This window comes from Mesoplodon bidens (assembly GCF_964165515.1).
Source record: "Mesoplodon bidens genome assembly, chromosome: 10".
Lineage (NCBI taxonomy): Eukaryota > Metazoa > Chordata > Mammalia > Artiodactyla > Ziphiidae > Mesoplodon > Mesoplodon bidens.
This window is the reverse complement of record NC_138172.1, coordinates 86,006,977-86,026,792: the sequence shown is the minus strand read 5'-3', so window position 1 is coordinate 86,026,792 and position 19,816 is coordinate 86,006,977. Positions and strand designations below refer to the sequence as shown.

The 19,816-nt window shown below is 40.9% G+C and overlaps 1 protein-coding gene across 7 annotated transcripts in view; it reads right to left on the bottom strand.

Moving 5' to 3' along the window:
- The window catches only part of RIPOR2 (RHO family interacting cell polarization regulator 2), a 214,254-nt gene that overhangs the window by 37,360 nt on the left and 157,078 nt on the right, over positions 1-19,816 (bottom strand). For 6 of the 7 annotated variants that reach the window (XM_081245370.1, XM_081245365.1, XM_081245368.1 and 3 more), the window contains exons 2-8: positions 18,953-19,079; positions 14,871-15,026; positions 14,059-14,137; positions 12,573-12,596; positions 9,698-9,751; positions 5,943-6,092; positions 2,443-2,506 (exon numbers count right to left, since the gene is read on the bottom strand). In XM_081245370.1, coding sequence (XP_081101496.1) covers positions 2,443-2,506; positions 5,943-6,092; positions 9,698-9,751; positions 12,573-12,596; positions 14,059-14,137; positions 14,871-15,026; positions 18,953-19,079 — 654 coding nt within the window. Of the gene's footprint in view, positions 1-2,442; positions 2,507-5,942; positions 6,093-6,196; positions 7,107-9,697; positions 9,752-12,572; positions 12,597-14,058; positions 14,138-14,870; positions 15,027-18,952; positions 19,080-19,816 lie in introns of those variants that run through there. The other variant, XM_081245367.1, reaches the window with a different exon arrangement.

Sequence of the window (19,816 nt, the reverse complement as noted above, 5' to 3'; positions counted from 1 at the left end):
CAGGCCTGAGGTCCAGGTCTGGTGGGTGGGTGTCCCTTTCCTCCCACCCACTCCTGGGTGCCTGTGTGCTGGGTGGAAGACTACCGTCCCATAGAAGAGAACTTTTTTTTTTTTTCTTTTTTTGCGGTATGTGGGCCTCTCACTGTTGTGGCCTCTCCCGTTGTGGAGCACAGGCTCCGGACGTGCAGGCTCAGTGCCCATGGCTCACAGGCCCAGCCGCTCCGCGGCATGTGGGATCTTCCCAGACCGGGGCACGAACCCGCGTCCCCTGCATCGGCAGGCGGACTCCCAACCACTGCGCCACCAGGGAAGCTCGAAGAGAACAGTTTTTGAGCAATAGTTTATAGTATCTGTTCCTCTTTGTTAGAACTTCCCTCCTCATATGGGGCTGGGGGACAGGAATGCACTAGGAGCCACGAGCTCTGGAATTCAGTTTCAAGTTTGACTCCAACGTACTGTGTGACTTCTGGGACAAGTCACTTAACCCCGCTCCCCATCGACAAAATGGGGAAATCACCAACTCACCCCAAATTGGTGAGTTTGAGAATAGTGAGCGTCAGAAATAGGGGAAATACGGTACTGCTTGTATTAACAGTGAGAAGACGGCATGATGGGAATTTCTCTCAGCTATAAGACCCTAGACTGTGCTAGCCTGCGTGGAGGGTGCCCAAGAGTTAGGGGAAGGAGAGAGAAGTGTTTTCTGCTGAACACTGACTCAGGGCAGTGGTTTTCCAGAAGCAGGCTGCTGACAGAATCATCCCGAGGATGAAAAATATACCTGAAGGGTGCCACCCACCTATCTTGGGGGAGGGAAACGGGGAAGAGGACAGCTTCCCATTGTAACCGTTGCCTTAGGATGAGAGAATGCTGGGAAGAGAGCTGTGGAGCTCCTTGGTGCCAGGGCCCCGCCCTGACTTGCTGAGATGGGGGCAGGGCCTGAGTGGTTTTAGAACCACTGACTCGGTGAGCACCCACAGCGAAGAGAATGGACCTAAAAAACTGAAAAAACACAGATGCCCCGCCTCAGTAGTAAAGTAAGTATTGAGACTTCATACTGAATAACAGACTGATTCACTACGGGATCTGCTGGAGAGAAGAACGCAGCCGTGTGGGCAGCTGAGGGTCAAGGTCATGTTGATTGCAGGTACACTCAACCAGAGCAGCTCCACGGGCATCACACTTGACAGAAAACTTTGCCTCCTGAGTTAGGTGACTCATTGGACAATTAAGCTCTCCTGTTGAGCACTTAAAAAAAAAGCACCCCTTTTCTACTCCCTTAATGGCAAAAAGTAGACAAGAGGGTGATTAAATCCCCATTAGCAACCCAGGGGTCCAGCTGCTAAGAAACCTCAGAAAAGGAAAGGCACACAAACTAGCCCTTCTCCCTGCGGTGAGCGGGTGAGTGGCCCAAACTCAGAAGGAAGATGGACTCGCTGTGATGGCTGCTCATCTGAAGCCCTGTTAGCAACTGAGATGTAAATCTCACAACACCTGAAGGATGCTCCGTTTTCTACAACTAGAGCTTCTTTTTGTTCTGAAGATGCTTGCAGTACAAATCAACAATGCTTTCAGAGTAGGACTTCCTGGAGTCAACACCAGAAAGGCACTGGGAAAAAGAGGAAAATGCACAGTCCTATGTGGGTTTAACACTAAAAAACATTTAAAAATAAAGAAGTTGGTAGGTTGTTTATAGGAAAGTAGAGCATAAAGGAACAAACTAAATGACACCACCAAGAAGCCAACAGACAAGTCTAGAACGTGGGACATTCTGTACAACAGTGACAACATGTTGAAAGTGACAACAGTGACAACAGCTTCAACATGACAAGTCAATGGTAGGAAAAAAAACAAGGAGGGGTCTGTTTTAGATGAAAGGAAACTGAAAAGAGATATCTAACGACCAGTGATAATGCATGGACCTTACTTGAATCCTGATTTGAACAACTGTATAACTCACTTTTGAGACCACCAGGTCATTTGCTAATGGAATGGATTCATAACAAAGGCATATTAGAAGTGATAATACTTGGCATTGTGGTGTCCCGATCATAAGAGGTCTCTATTCTTTAAGAGAGGCACATCGCAGTCTACAGGGAGAGACTCCCACATCTGGGTTGTATTTCATCAAAGGAAAAACAAAGACAAGAAAACAGATGAAGCAAAGGTGGCAAAATCTTGCTAATTATTAAATGGAGGTGACGGGTCTATGGGAGTTCCTTATAATATTCTTCCATGTTTGTGTATGTTTGAGATCCTGTCACAGTAAATATTTAAGTATGTAGGCAAGTCTCAGGACGAGAAGGTTCTGGAGCATCAATACATTAACATTAATTAATTAATTAATTAATTAACATAAGTGGGGAGGGTTGAGAGAGAGTGGCCCCATATCTTTGCAAGGAAAATAAAAACAGTGTGTGATATAGAAAAGAGGAAGGAGAATACCTTTCATCTTGATGGAGAACTCCCCCAGCTGCTTCTCCAGCTCTGCTTCAATGGTGCACATGTTCTAAGAAGAGCACAGGAGACCAGCGTTAGGGCTACATTTCTTTCAAAGCACAGGATGTTCTCACAGCAGTGGACAACCACTGCTCAAATGGGAGGCATTTACTTGTTTGCAGTGAGTTACAAGTATGTAGCAAATCGTTACAAAATGTTTAACCTAAGCCTAAGCAAGCCTTCTAGTGTACCGGAAATTCAGAGCATAGAAGACCAAGTTAAGTTATATCATAAACAGTCAGATAAATCCAGAATGTGGGAGATTCTAAAGGAACTGGCCTGGATTCTATAAAAAGGCAGTAGAATTATGGGAAAAAAAATTTTAGATAAAAGAGATTAAAGTGACATAACAACCAAATGCCATGTGTTAACTTTGACTCCATCCTGATTTGAAAGTAAATAAACTAAAACAGTTATAAAAGACATCATTGGGCCAAATAAGGGAAATTTGAAAATGCACAGGATATTAGATAATTCCATAGGAGGACTGGTAATTTTCTTAGATATGATCATGGTGTGTGGTTATGCAAGGGATACACATGTTATATAGGTTATCATTAAAGGATCTGTGCTAAAATATTTATGGGGTGAAATGGCATGTTATCTACCATTTACTATCAAATGACTGAGAAAAAAGGAAAAAAAATCGAGCGTATGCAAGAGAAGAAAAGCAAATATGGCAAAACATTACCAATTGGTAAGTCTAAATAAAGGTATATGATGTTCAACATACTAGGCTTGACTTTTCTGAAGGGCTGAAATTTTTCTTAATAAGAATTTGGGGCAAAAAGAGCTCAGGAGCTCAGCTGTACTCAAAGTGAAGGAGGCGGAGTTCCTGCTGCCATGCCCTGAGGCCCTCAAAAGGATTCTTGGGTTTGACAAGCGTCCTCTCCTCACTCTAATGTTGAGGAACAGGGAAGGCAGAGGAGCCACACCATCTATGCCTGTGGTTAGATATCTAACCACTCGCACCCTACCTCCTCAGTGTCTGAGGACCTAAACAGAGCGATCGCAGTCAGAAATCAAGAGGAAAAGTGCCTGGCCCTTCTGAGGCATGGCCAGTTTAAGCTTTTGATGCCACCTCTGGTGTTCTAAGCAGAAGTCCCCATCCCATTCCCCTGCACGCGCGCGCACACACACACACACAAACACACATCCCTGCTCCCCAGGGCAGCACCTGCAAGGTTCTTCCTCCATCCCGGCTAGGGGCTCGGACCCATGGCCTGGGCAGCTCAGTGAGCACAGACGGGGGCTGCTTCCGTTTGGATTTTGTTTGCAAAGGACTTCAGAATTGATTTGCAAGCTAGAGGTTCTGACTCTTAAATGTTGGTACCTCAAGTAGCTTAGCAAAGCTGGGGAAAACTCCTGAGGTTGAGTTCTGTGCAGCTGGAAAGTTTTGAAAACAAAGTCTCAGTTTTGTAAACCAATTTTCTTCCTCAGAGCACTGGGTGTCTCTGGGAAGGAATGCATTACTCTTTCTAGAAGTATATCAACGATGTTATCATGCATGTCAGGACTGCGACCAGTGTCTTTGAAAAACCTGGGGGGCAGCTAGTTTAACAGGTGAGGACATCCATGGTCAGAATTGCCTTCTGTCTCACCCAGGCAGCCATGGATGAACACTGCTGCTCTTGCAAAGGCACCCAGGACCATCTATTTCTAAACCCTCTTTGTGATAAAATCCTGGTTATGTGAAGATACAAATCCACTTGATGTCAAGTGAGGTAGGAAGCTACAGAAGTCTTGGACTTCTTTCTCCTCTTGCTGAAATTACACTCTACGTCTTTGAATTTGTGAGGACATATGATGCCATGTCTTGGCGCTTGACCACCAGGGGGTATTTCTGAAACAACCTACAAAAGTTCTGGGACGGGCACGGGCTGCCACTCAGTCCTCGTACGTGTGTACTCTGAACGGCCTCCTTCCTTGGCAACTGCTCTTTTGATTTCACAGATGTGTGGAAATGAGGTCTCATGAACTAGGGCTGCTTCGAAGCCAGAGATCCTTAACCTGTGCTCCATCAACTTGGATGGGGAAAAAAGTCACATCGTTATTTCCACTAACCGCTAACTGATATCTAAAATGTCCACACATCATGAACGTAGAAAACACGCCGCAGCCGTATGACTAGTACCTGTGACTTAGACCTGATAGAAGTCACATCTATGTTCATGTCACATCGATTGTTGCAGGTACCTTGAGAAATCATTTCTATTTTTCATTACTTTCAAATTGTAATAGTTATTGGAGCCACTGCTAAATCTTGTAGTTTGATGAGTTAATAAAGCAGCAGTCTTGTACTGTATCACACATTTGATTTTCAAAATATTTTGATCACTGTACTGACAATATTGAAATAACTGTATTTCAATATAATTTGTTTCCTTTGAATTCCTATGGGTTTCATTTTATGCATTCAAAAAGCATTCTCCCAAATGGAGAGAAAGAAGCCCTGTTTTAGACCATGAAAAAGACAAATTTGGTTCAGACAAGAGGCGGGGCTGGAGGGTTACACAGGAAGCAATGCTGCAGCAAGTCATCCAAGACATCCCTCCCGTCCCAGGGCTGAGACCGGATGCTCAGCCCTGGGAATTGTCCAGCAGACCCTCATCAGGCCGATGACTTCATTCATGAAATTGGATCTTTGAACAAAGACACGTGGGAGAGTGAGAAGTGCTGCTTTAATAATTCAGTCATTTCATCAAAGGCACTGGTTTCGGGTGACCCCCGGAGGAGTGAAGACCTCCCTGTGTCATATGTATGGGCCCCAGAGACAGTCAGAAAGCAGGAAAGCATGCTTCTGTTCATGGTTCTTTATCTTGCCTCCTTTAAGATAGAAGGGAAATTTCTTACAATAAAATAATCGTAGGCAGGAGGTGGGTGAACCCAATATCCAGGGCAGCCATCTTAACCACAAGGTCTGTTCAGTTTGCAGGCATAAAGCTAGACTAGATTGTACACTAGAGAATTTGGAAGTGCATTTCAATGACCAATACCAGGGCATTTGTGACTTATTCATTTGCTGAAATTTTTAACATGCATTCATAGTCTATTTGTGCAGAGACTATACACATAAAGAAGTATAAGATTTGGTCAGTGAATGGCTTCACAGTGTCTAAAATCTTGTGGATTTACACGCCCAAGAACAAACCTATTACCAGGCTCTAGGAGGTGAGTGCTTGACAGGTGATGCTCACAACAGAAAGTCACATGCTCTGGAGTCCACAGAAAGCTCTAAACAAAAATACAACCAACAAAACCACCCGAGAGCCATTTTAAACAGCTCCACTGATGGCCTCAAGGAAACGCAAGACAGGCAAATAGTAAATCGTCTCTCTCTAAAGAGTAGAATGAGGTTGAGGGTGCCATTCCCCTGGTTCTTAGCAGGTATCGACAATTCAGATTGGGCCAGGTGGAGGTCGGCAGCCGAGCAGGTTGGCACATACCTCTGTGTACTCTTTGTAGCTCCGGTTGATCTCTGACAGGCTCTCCCGGGCAGCTTTGCTGGCAGGGGACATTGCGAAGGCTTGCTTCATTTTGCTGGCACCATCTTGGAGGCGTCTTTGGATACAATAAGCTTCATAGAGTTCATCTACCTGCCGGAATCAAAACAGAAACACAAGGGACATAAATATTTGTCACACTTGAAGGAAGTGACATTGGCCATTGTTAAGTGCTTAAGATACTTTATGTTTCTGACCTCAAAAGGAGAATCTTGTAGAAATGCCATCCTTTTAGACAGACCCATCATTTTTGTTTTAGCCACATGATCCATTTTCTATTTCAAACCGGATTTTACTCTGAGCTCTATTTTCAAATGACACAAAATGAAAATGAACTTAACGGTGGACTGCGTGAGACAAGGTTTAGATAATGAAGACAGGAGTCTTTTATATGAGGAACGAACACTGGAAGAGTGTATGCAGTTTCAAACCAATGTGAAGACGTTGCATTATACTGGGCTATTATCACTTTATTTTAAGAGTGTCACAAGGTGATATTCACACATCCAGATTTAGATTTTTTTTAAAAAAAGAACTCAAGGCTATTTATCGAAAATGATTTTTGTAAAGATGTGGCCCAACAGAAGAGAGAAAACAAAGGTAAGTTATTCTTAAAATGAGGGTGAAGCATGACTGTTAAAACTTAACAGACTGAACATAATAACTGTGACATTTTGGGCATGTAATTTATACCACAATTTAAAAAAGTAAACGGGAGGAATGGAAATGAACATTTCTCTGCAATACCTCTATACTTAGGCTTTTAAGTAATAATATACCCATTGCAAATGGCTATTGATCATATTCACTATATAAGCCTGACAGTCACTTAATACTTCTAAGGCAGTGATTCTCAATCAATCCAAGGTGATTTTGATATTCAGGGGACATTTGGCAACGTCTGGAGACATTTTTCAGTGTCACAGCTGGGAGGTGTTACTAGCATCCAGTTGGTAGAGGCCACGGATGCTGCTAAACATCCTGTAACACAGAGGACAGCCCCCTACAACAAAGAATTATCCCCAAATATCGATAGTGCCGAGGCTGAGAAAACATACAGCTATTCCTGATGATACTCACCTCTACAGTCTCTCGTCCTATCTTCAATTATCAACACACCAACCACAGTTAACTACAGGAATTATCAGGTAGATTAAGAAGAAGGATATCACCAGACATTATGTTTTCTGGGAGGCAGTTATCTACCTAGGACTACTTGAATTTTTCATTTCAGTACAAACTTTGTTCCCTCAAAAAAGGAGGCTACAGTTGTAGAACCAGAAGAAGGTAGAGGTGAATATGATGGACTTCAGGGTTTAACATTCCCCTTTTGTTCTGAAGGCAAACTTTTGGCTGATCACTAAAAAGCATTACTATTACCTGTTAATAGTACAATTTTCCATAGTTGCTTTCTCTCTACAGATGTCAATGATACTTAGCATATGAATGTTAGTTAAGAGACTGAAAATGACTCTCTTGGTTAAAGGATTCTTTGTTGCTCTTCAACAGTTCACTCCACTTCACTGAGAGGAATCGTCAAAACTCTGGAAGGAACAGTCTTTCCTCTTTGGGGTTGGTGGCTTTGTCTCTGAATAAGAGGGAGGTATAAGACCCAAGGGGTTGTGGCATATCTGCTGATGAGATCCTTTGGTTGGGTGACTGGCATAGAGGGTGGTTTCCATACATTAAAACTAAGCTAAGACTCACTTGGTGAGCTTGTTAAAATGATGATGCCCAGGCCCCACTTTGAGATGCTGATTCAGTAGGTGAGGGATAGGTGAGGCGTCTGAAATTTTAAGTAAACAGTGCAGATTATTCTGATGTGGCAGGTCCCCTAGAGACTTAGGAACACAAGAGCTGGTACCTCTTCTGATGCAGGCCAGGCTGTTTCACCCATATGGCCTCCTGGGGGACTGTCCCTTCAGCCCTTCCCCCACTGTAGTCCAAAGACTGTAATCCTTTCAACAAGGAAACTGCTAACTGGACCACTGGTATAGCCCTAACGACTTAGTAGACTACTTTGCATTTAAAGAAAACTTTACCCTTGTTTTCATTTAAATATGGATCTACCCTAGCCAAATGGAGTTAACCTTTAGAATAAAGGATAACTATGTACTCACCTAAGCAGAAACTGGCCCACCTGTAGGCAAGAATTTGTCTTACCTATAAGTCAGCAGTGGCTCTCATCAAAATAAACTGATTAATCAATGAAATATCATTTGTTAGGATTTGTTAGGGATCCGTCCATAAGATGCTGCAGATAGAGGACTACCAACCTTTAATAACCACTAGGATTGTTGTATCTTACAATGATGGATACAAGATGGATAAACACTCTCTTACCTAATACTAATTGTTTTCTTGGTATTTTTCCAAATAAACCGAGTAATTTCAAAGCTTGCCCGCCACATAAATGTTTCTAATGGATGTCATTGTTTGTTTATTTATTTATTTAGGCTGCACCGGATCTTAGTTGTGGTATGCAGACTCTTAGGTGTGGCAGGCGAACTCTTAGTTGCAGCCTGCATGCAGGATCTAGTTCCCCGACCAGAGATCAAACCCGGACCCCCTGCACTGGGAGGGAGGAGTCTTACCCACTGGACCAACCAGGGAAGTCCCTGTTTTATTTATTGAGTTGAACAGAAATAGAAGCAATTTCAGATTTGCCAAGGTAATAAATATCTTTCAAAGTGGGAATGGGAATGAATGTACAACAGCAGTAGCATATACATATGTTTAGATCACCACAGAATTTGAAACTGGAAAGGATTCTTAGGATCATCTAGATTGACTATGTGCACCTCCAGCCTCACTGCATGGAGTGGAAAGCCAAGGTGCACATAGATGTTATAGCTCAGTGAGTACGTGGCAGAGATGGGACTAAAACCTGGGGCTTCTGACCACTAGTAGAGAGAAGTGCTAAAACCTCCAGTCTCTCCACTTGGCACACAGGATGATGGGTGCAGATAAGAACAGGAATTGCCAATGGTGTGATCCAGCTGCCCTCAAAGGGACATTGTTTCTAGGTTGTACTGATACTGCCTGATAGCATCCAGAACAGGGTGGGGGGGGACAGTCCCACTCTATGTTAGGCTGGTGGGACCATTAGTCAACTATTTGTAGGGTTCAGGGATGGATGTCAGGGACCCTGACAAACTGGTGTATGTAGAGGGGGGCAATGGGGATGAAAAAGAATCTGGAAACCAAGCCATGTGAAGAAGAGTGGAAGGAACTAAGAGCTTGAGAACGATTGAGGGAGATACATGACAGCTGTTGTTAAGTACTTTAAAGGCCTTCATGAAGAAGGCTATGAGGGTACCAAGTTGTATGTGGGACCTGAATGTAAAGTTAGGCAAGTGTGAAGATTTTTGTAGGTCAGTTTGGTTTGATCGTATCTCTAACCAGACTACACCCAGACTGTATCCTCTACCAGGCACTGTGCACGTCTGCACTGGAAACACTTAATAAATATCCGTTGAACTGAAGCAGAGTAAACAATGTGCTAGGTAATCAGGCTCTCCATTCTTATTTTTTTTTCTACAACTTTACTGCCTGTTGGAGGATTTAATTGCTAATCAGCTTAGAAGTCAATTGGATAAGAAATTCTCCATGGACTAGAGGCTATGCTCAGGCCAAAGGTGTATTGATCAGTGACTGAGAACTGAAAAACAGGCAAAGACAAGAGGAACGTCAGTTACCTTACTGATGTGAAACTCCAGGCGTCTCATGTATCTTTCAATTGTTTTAATTTGCTGGAATAAAAGAAGAAATTTGAAAAAGTACAGCCATTTACAGTTTCACTGATTAGACTTGTGTGGCTATCTTTATTATCTCATACTCAAAAGTACCAGAAGATGTTAACTATTTCCCCTTTCCTCCTATCTCTGTTGCTACTTTAAAGATCCTCTACTATCAACTTAGAAAGTATTTTTTAAAAAAATATTGAATAAATACTCTGAGAGATAAACTTGAGTTAGCTATTGGAATCCTTATGTTTAACATTAAGAGAGGCCAACCAAATGGAATTCACTGGATTTCTGGCAGGACAGTATCATATTGGAGTATACTTAAGTTTCTTCATAATAACATTTTATCAGCTCAAATATGAACTCACCCCCCCCATTTTAATGTCTCTGAAATGGGGTGCATTTTACAACTGCAACTGTCTGTGCACGCCCCAAGATAATCATAGTTGGTTATGTGTCATCTCTTCCATTTGAGTTATAAATATTATCACATGCGTTAAATTTAACTACCCTTTAAATATCTGCAAACAGATTATACTATGATTCAGTATTTTTTTAACATCTTTATTGGACTATAATTGCTTTACAATGGTGTGTTAGTTTCTGCTTTACAACAAAGTGAATCAGCTATACATATACATATATCCCCATATCTCCTCCCTCTTGCTTCTCCCTCCCACCCTCCCTCCCTAACACACCCCTTGAGGTGGTCACAAAGCACTGAGCTGATCTCCCTGTGCTATGCGGCTGCTTCCCACTAGCTATCTATTTTACATTTGGTAGTGTATATATGTCCATGCCACTCTCTCACTTTGTCCCAGCTTACCCTTCCCACTTCCTGTGTCCTCAAGTCCATTCTCTACATCTGCAGCTTTATTTCTGTCCTGCCCCTAGGTTCTTCAGAACCTTTTTTTTTTTTGATTCCATATATATGTGTTGGCATACGGTATTTGTTTTTCTCTTTCTGACTTACTTCACTCTGTATGACAGACTCTAGGTCCATCCACCTCACTACAGATAACTCAATTTCGTTTCTTTTTATGGCTGAGTAATATTCCATTGTATATATGTGCCACATCTTCTTTATCCATTCACCTGTTGATGGACACTTAGGTTGCTTCCATGTCCTGGCTATTGTAAACAGAGCTGCAATGAACATTGTGGTACATGACTCTTTTTGAATTATGGTTTTCTCAGGGTATATGCACAGTAGTGGGATTGCTGGGTCATATGGTAGTTCTATTTTTAGTTTTTTAAGGAACCCCCCATACTATTCTCCATAGTGTCTGTATCAATTTACATTCCCACCAACAGTGCAAGAAGGTTCCTTTTTCTCCACACCCTCTCCAGCATTTATTGTTTGTAGATCTTTTGATGATGGCCATTCTGACTGGTGTGAGGTGATACCTCATTGTAGTTTTGATTTGCATTTCTCTAATGATCAGTGATATTGAGCATCCTTTCATGTGTTTGTTGGCAATCTGTAAATCTTCTTTGGAGAAATGTCTATCTAGGTCTTCTGCCCATTTTTGGATTGGGTTGTTTTTCTTGATATTGAGCTGCGTGAGCTGCTTATAAATTTTGGAGATTAATCCTTTGTCAGTTGCTTCATTTGCAAATATTTCCCCCCATTCTGAGGGTTGTCTTTTCGTCTTGTTTACAGTTTCCTTTGCTGTGCAAAAGTTTTTAAGTTTCATTAGGTCCCATTTGTTTATTTTTGTTTTTATTTCCATTTCTCTAGGAGGTGGGTCAAAAAGGATCTTGCTGTGATTTATGTCATAGAGTGTTCTGCCTATGTTTTCCTCTAAGAGTTTTATGGTCTCTGGCCTTACATTTAGGTCTTTAATCCATTTTGAGTTTATTTTTGTGTATGGTGTCAGGGAGTGTTCTAATTTCATTGTTTCACATGTGGCTGTCCATGTTTCCCAGCACCACTTATTGAAGAGGCTGTCTTTTCTCCATTGGATATTCTTGCCTCCTTGACCAAAGATAAGGTGACCATATGTGCATGGGTTTATCTCTGGGCTTTCTATCCTGTTCCATTGATCTATATTTCTGTTTTTGTGCCAGTACCATACTGTCTTGATTACTGTAGCTCTGTGGTATAGTCTGAAGTCCAGGAGCCTGATTTCTCCAGCTCCGTTTTTCTTTCTCAAGATTGCTTTGGCTATTCGGAGTCTTTTGTGTTTCCATACAAATTGTGAAAATTTTTGTTCTAGTTCTGTGAAAAATGCCATTGGTAGTTTGATAGGGATTGCACTGAATATGATTCCGTATTAAAGGTCTTGTATATACAGAAAGGTGTGGAAAAGACAGCATCATATATAACTTAAAAAAATATATCTACGTTTAAAATAGGCCTAAGAGAGTTTTGTCACTAAGTATAAGATACATATTTTAAGTGAAAAGAAAGAACTGTGTCAGAGTGTAGCTGTAATCACTCTTTTTCTTAGTGGCAAATAAGATAATGATGTGTTTTCCAGTCAAAGAGGTCTTCCATTTGATGAAATATGATAGTTCCCATTTAGAGAGAACACAGGTAAGGACCTTCAAACCCTTGGGAAATTCTTAAACTTAACCAGCACACTGGGAAACCCTGCAACCAGGTGACTTTTTTTTACAAAAGTGACCTTAAACACATTATTGGGTCTGTAGATCATAGTACTTATTCATCATCCTCATTAGATAAAAGCCCGAACTTTTCTAGGATTAGAAAAATCATCATTTCTCTAGGATCTTACTGTACCTAAGCAAGGATCACTGACTTCTCCTCAAGGATGAAGGATTTTATTTCCCAGTAACTCCCCAACACAAAACAATAACTTACCTTGTCTAGGTCATACAGCACACCCTAAAATTAAAAAAAAAAAGAGTATCTGGATTATAACACATCTTCCTCAAAACTGTTACTGATATGAATCGAAGGATTTTGTCTGCATTTCTGCACTGTCAGTGAAATAATGATTAGCCCCATAATGTCTGTTGGACTTTTTGATATTTGTTTTAAAAGAGTAAATCTGGGTTATTTTAAATAATAGTAAGAATACTTTTAAGAGCTAATATTTATTTATACTCTGTGCCTCCAGAATTCTACCCAGTCCTCTCTGCCTTCTGGGAGCCTTAAGATGTTCACTTGCTTTGGGCTCTCCTCTCTTACATAGTGAGGGACACATAAATTCACGTCCACTTAAATTTTTTTTAATGTTTTTAACATAAAAAGTAGCAGTGATTATATGTGTTTAAAAAAGACTTGCCTTCCTGTTTAAACACACAAAAAATTGGCATTTAAGAAGAGCCCTTGAGAGTGGTGAAAGCTTTTCACAAATTGTTTTTAAAGCAAGTTTATTCCTGTGTGCTCACAATATCACAGTATAATCAGTACACTAAGCCCACATCCCCCATCAGGAGGGTTTTTATGGAACATGAGGTCCTGCTGGAAGCTCCTCCATCTATACGCCATTGTTCTCCAAGGAGGAACATTTGTTGCCATTGAGGACTGCTAGGGACATTCAAAAGCTCTGAAGACCACTCCACATTGAGTTCCACATAAATGGGAGCAATTTATCTTCTAATATTGTTAGAATATAAAACTTTTAACTTCTATGAAGGCTTTAACCTCTCTAAGCCTTTGAAAAGGATAACATCTTTTTTTAAAAAAAGAAGATAACAGCTATTCATGTATGTGTGTACCTCGTATATGTAGACTTTTCCTGGGCTTTCTGATGCCTTAAAACTTTAAGGCATAATATCATTTAGAACTTAAAATCATGTAAAATCATTAGAAACACCTCTTCAAGCAGACAAGTCCTCACAATTCATTAGAGTAAAGGAAACTTGCAAGCATCTCCAACAATACAGTGTGTAGTTGAACTGGCTCAAGGACTCCTCCGATTTTCTATACCAATGACTTCTTGAGCCTCCTTTTCCTCTCAGGTATCACTGACCCATTACAATTTAAAAAAATTGGATATAAAGGAAAGTTCTGGGTTCCAAATGCTGTACTAACAATATGGTAGGAAAACCCCAACTTTTCATTTCCTTTTATTACTTGGGAAGAGGAGTATAGGGAGTTGGCTTTTTTAAACTATTTTTTCCTGATTACAAAGTTTGTCTGCATAAACATGCTTGGAAAATACTGGAACATATTAAGCATTAAAATAAACATCAGGAAGCACATGGCACTTTGTCCCTTGGATCTGCTTTTCTTGAACTTTCTTCCTCGTCCCCATGTCTATCCAGTAAGAGAAGTTAGCCAAAACAAACAAACAAACAAACCCACTGTGTTAACACCCTAAGGATTAGATGGTACCTACCAGGCGAGAGTTTCTTCTCATATCTTTTAACTGAGCTGTCAACTTGTCCAGCTCTGTCTGGTGAACCTCCAGATACTCACTGCAAAGATAAGAGAGACGTGATCGTGAACTCTGTGACTGTCAAGTGGAATCTGATGCTGATGCTGACCTTTCCCTTCTAAAGGGGGGGCATTAAGAACCTGAACCTTGCTCTGTGGGGCACAGAGCTGGCAGGGAAGAGGCTCTGCATTTTCTTAAACTCTCCACATTTTGAAAGCTCTAGCAGTTGAATCTGATACTATCCAGATAGTCAAAAAGGAGAATCCCTATGAGGCTGGCATAGCAGGAAAGAAAAACCAATGTGGAGGGAACGGGAGGAACTCTGGAGTCAGTCCTGGATCTGGGCTCACAGAATTCTATCTAGTTCCATAGGACACTGACAGTAGGCATCTCACCACATACTAGGGAAGTTTTAATCTGGACAAATCATTGCTATAATATACTCAGGAAGGTTTTAGAATGCTTCTTCAGCAATCTCTAAAACAGATATGCCTGTCTACCAGTGTTTAAGTAAAATACAATATTACACAGAGCTAAATATAAACATATTACTATTTCAGGTCTCCTTCAGTGTTTGGTTATGATATGGAAACCCGATCAAGTTCATATCTTTGGGACTCATTTAAGGCTTCCTCAATTATGGCGCAATAATAAAACACCTACTACAGAAATAGACATTCTAAAATTATCTCATAAGACTAGCTTTTCTGACCCTCCTGAGCATTTTAGAAAGGAAAAAGGTTTCAGTGCATTATTAGGTTTGATGTTCTTACTCAAGTCCATTTTTCAAAGCCCTGTAGACCTCTTCCACCCTTTTAGGCTGAGGCTCTTTGGGAGGGCTGCTGTTTTTGTGTCCTAAATTGTGCATTTTCTTCAGTTTGGCCTGAGGCTTCTTGAGAGCAGAGGTATTTTCAATGAAGGAGTTACATCTATGGAAAGAGAAAAGAAAAGCTGAAATTGTTTGAGTCTTGGGCATCCAAAACGATCTGACCAAAGAAATGCCTTCTAATCATCTTGTGTTTGTGTTAGTGTCTTTTGGGGAAGGTAACGTTCCCTTGTATATTAATAGATCTGAGCCATCCTTCATTTAGTTTTGTGGTATTAGAGTTAACTGCTGAAATCTGGAAGCTTTGCTGGGCAGCAGTTACCCAGAGTCAAAGCCTGGATTCAGGTAATGTACACTCTGAGTGAAAGCATGTCACATCACTGAAACCTCATGGGAAGCCAAGAACAAACACTTCTAGGTGGAAATAATGAACAGGCAGAAGAATGTAATTCAGCTAAAAAAATATGTGCACTATGTGACATCAGGCATAAGCATCTATTAAATTTGACTGGGATGTGAATGAATAGTTTTTAAATAAAGGGCCATAAGCATGACAAAGGGCTAATGCTGTATACAAACACATCTTATTTTATTGCACTTCAAAGATATTGTGTTTTTTTCACAAATTGAAGATTTGTGGCAACTCTGTATGTGAGATGATGGTTAGCATTTTTTAGCAATAAAGTATTTAACTAAGGTATGTACAATGTTTTTTTTAGACATAATACTATTGTACACTTAATAGACTATAGTGTAAACATAACCTTTATATGCACTGTGAAACCAAAAAATTTGTGACTTGCTTTATTATGATATTTGTTTTATTGCAGTGGCCTAGAACCAAACCTGCAGTATCTCTAAGGTATGTCTGTAGTGTTAAAGTAAAGAAAAGCACACATAGATGGATGAATAGACTTTTTTTAAGTTTATTTATTTATTTATTTATTTTTTGGCTGCACCAAGAGGCTTGTGGGATCTTAGTTCCCCGATTAGGGAGTGAACTGGGGTCCCAGCAGTGAAAGCGCTGAGTCCTAACCACTGGACGGCCAGAGAATTCCCTTAAGCTTTATTTTTATGGAGTAAATTTTGTTTAGGTATAACATGAAACTCAACATCCCTATTAGTGGCAGGGAGGCAGCTTACAGTGGTAAGATGGACACCTGGTAACTTAAACCCAAACTACTGATCTGATTAGGAAGCTCAGAGGCCAGACTACTCACTGACCCAGCTGTTGAGTGGAAAGCCGTGACCTCCGAGTCTGGTAGGTGTCTGCTGTGCACCTTCCAGGTTAATTCTTACTTTCCTCTGCCATTACCGTGTGCACCAAAGGGGACAATACAGGTCAAAGCACATAAGACCCCTAAGAATGTAAGATCTTTATCATGTCAGAAAAACTGAGGACGAACTTTATTCCATGTTACCTATTTCACTACCTGTGTTCTCTTTCTTGAGTTCCTCTAAGTCCTATTTTATTTTATTTATTTTATTATTATTATTATTTTTTGCAGTACGTGGGCCTCTCACTGTTGTGGCTTCTCCCATTGCGGAGCACAGGCTCCGGACGCGCAGGCTCAGCGGCCATGGCTCACGGGTCCAGCCGCTCCGCGGCATGTGGGATCTTCCCGGACCCGGGCACGAACCCACGTCCCCTGCATCGGCAGGCGGACTCTCAACCACTGCGCCACCAGGGAAGCCCTAAGTCCTATTTTAGATGAGGGGAGATTCTAGGGAAACTGAAGACTAACATACCCAAGCTTGTGTCTGAAAGATATCTGTTCCCCAGAGTCAGCCTGCAGAGTCAGTCTTTATCGACTACGTAACTTCATACCAAAAATAATCTCCCAAATCTGGATACAATGGAATGTGCTTCAAAAAGGGGTGTGGGGTGATTTCAAACTCTATTACAAAGCTATAGTAATTAAAACAGTATGGCACTGGCATAAAAACAGACACATAGATCAATGAATAGAGAGCCCAGAAATAAACCCACTCATATATGGTCAGTTAATTTACAACAAAGGAGCCAATAATATGCAATGGGGAGAAGACAGTCTCTTCAATAAATGGTGCTGGAAAAACTGGACAGCTACAAGCAAAAGAATAAAACTAGACCCTCTCTTATACCATATAAAAAAATTAACTCAAAATGGATTAAAGACTTGAATGTAAGACTTGAAACCATAAAACTCCTAAAAGAAAACATAGGTAGTAAACTCCTTGACACAGGTCTTGGCTATGATTTTTTTGAATATGATACTGAAAGCAAAAGCAACAAAAGCAAAATTATACAAGTAAGGCTATATCAAACTAAAAAATAAAAAGCTTCTGCAAAGCAAAGGCAACCTACTAAATAGGAGGAAATATTTGCAAATCATATCTGATAAGGAGTTAATATCCAAAATATATAAAGAACTCATACAACTCAATAGCAAAAACCAAACAACCCAGTTAAAAAATGGGCAGAAGATCTGAACAGACACATATCCAAAGAAGACATACAAATGGCCAAAGGGTACATGAAAAGATGCTAAACAGCATTAATCATCATGGAAGTGCAAATCAAAACCACAATGGGATATCACCTCACCCCTGAATGGCTATTATCAAAAAGACAAGGGCTTCCCTGGTAGCGCAGTGGTTGAAAGTCTGCCTGCCGATGCAGGGGACACGGGTTCGTGCCCCGGTCCGGGAAGATCCCACATGCTGCGGAGCGGCTGGGCCTGTGAGCCATGGTCACTGGGCCTGCGCGTCCGGAGCCTGTGCTCCACAACGGGAGAGGCCACAACAATAAGAGGCCCGCGTACTGCAAAAAAACCAAAAAAAACCAAAACAAAAACAAAAAAAGACAAGAAATAACATGTGTTGGCAGGTATGTGGAGAAAAGGCAACCCTTGTGCACTGTTGCTTGGAATGTAAATTGGTGCAGCCCCTATGGAAGACAGTATAGAAGTTCTTCAGAAAATTAAAAATAGAACTACCATATGATCTGGCAATTCCACTTCTGAGTATTTAACCAAAGACAATGAAAACATGAACTCAAAAAGATTTCTGCATTCCCATGTTCATTGTAGCACTATTTACCATAGCCAAGATTTATGGAAACAACCTAGTGTCCAATGAATGGATGAATGGATAAAGAAATTGTGATACATATATATATGGCTGAATAATATTCCATTATATATATAGAGGAATATTACTCAGCCATAAAAAAGAATGAAATCTTGCCATTTGTGACAACATGGAAAGACCTCGAGGGCATCATACTTAAGTGAAGTAAGTCAGACAAAGACAAATACTGTACAATCTCTCATACGTGGAATCTAAAAGAAAAACAACAAAAAACCAAGCTCATAGATACTGGTGACTGTCAGAGGCAGGGAGTGTGGGCAGGATAGAAGAAATGGGTAAAGGACGTCAAAAGGTAAAAAAAAAAAAAAGAAGGCAGCAATTCAAATTAGGGGGGAAAAGACTACAATATATGGTGTTACAATGGATATATATAAAAAGCCTTCATTGTTCTGTAAGAAAATATGTAAATATCCACCCCCAAAATAGGCAATGGATGTAAATGCACTGGTTATTCCCAAAATAAATACAAAAGACAAGTAAACTTATGAAAGCACATTTAACCTCGTTAGGGATGACATAAAAGACTGGAAAAGATTTTTAGAAAATGCTCAGTATCAACAGATGTGTGGATAAAGGTAAATCTGTTGTTAATGGTTAGAGGATAAATGGGTTCAAACATTTGGAGGCATTTTGGCAATAGGCATCAAAAGATCTGAAAGAAATGGGGTGGGGGTAGGGAGAGCTATATGTATGTATTGCTAGCTTGTCCTAAATCTTCTCTGAAGGAGGAATTCTAACTGATAGAAATTTGGGGAACATTACATCTTTTTCATGAAAGAGATGAAAATAACACAGGTGTGTGTTTTGACAAGGCCACATGCATACGGACCCTCTTCAGAGCACCAAGGCTCACATCCTCTCAAGCTGCGTCCCAGGAGAGAACCACACACAACTTGCCTGGATCGCCTCTCCTGAAGGCCACTGAACCCCGCAAAGGACTGGCTCCTGATGATCCCATTGGGCCCTCCAGGCGAGAAGGACTGGGATCCTACCAACATGATTTCTGGGAGTCTGGCTGGAAGTCCTATAAGACAACAGAAAGATTACGGCAAATTACAGTCAGGTTCAAACAGAAAACACGCTAAGCTTGTCAACGATAATAGGAGGTGACATGAGGAAAGGTGAGTCATGAGGCCATTAGATGCTTGTAAGACTTCTTTCCTCCTACATGTTCTTTTTAAGCCAAAGGGTTCAGCTCTCAGGTGAACCGGAAGAAACACATGAAGATGTAAATAAATATAAATTACACACCATTATCAGTTACTTTAGGGTTCCTTCAGGGATTATTTTTTTTAAACAAGGTTCAACCTTCAAAATACGCAAAAACTTTGGAATGTTTCTCTCCATTTAGGACAACAATAGCAACAGCAAAAGCACACAAATAGGCCAAGTCAAGTTTCAGATAGGTTCTGCGTGACATTCAAAACACAGTCCAGTCTTAGAGTGGAATTCTACACTTAGAAGTCACAAGGCTAAAAACACTAGGTTTCTTGAGAGATGAACTTACTTAAACTTGTTCTCCCTTTTTCTACCCTTAAGTATATTTTGAAAGATAAGATCCTGCTGCTCTTGTGGCAGTGAGAAAAAAGAAGAGCACAGAGAGCGCTCACAGAAGTAGTGATAATCTAGGTTATGATAAGAACACAAGAGAAGAGGCAAGAAAGGTAAAGGGGAAAATACAGCAGAAGGCACACAGCCTATTTCAGTCGTTAGCTCACCTTTTATAAAGACTCATCACCACTGACCAAAACACGCTGTCAA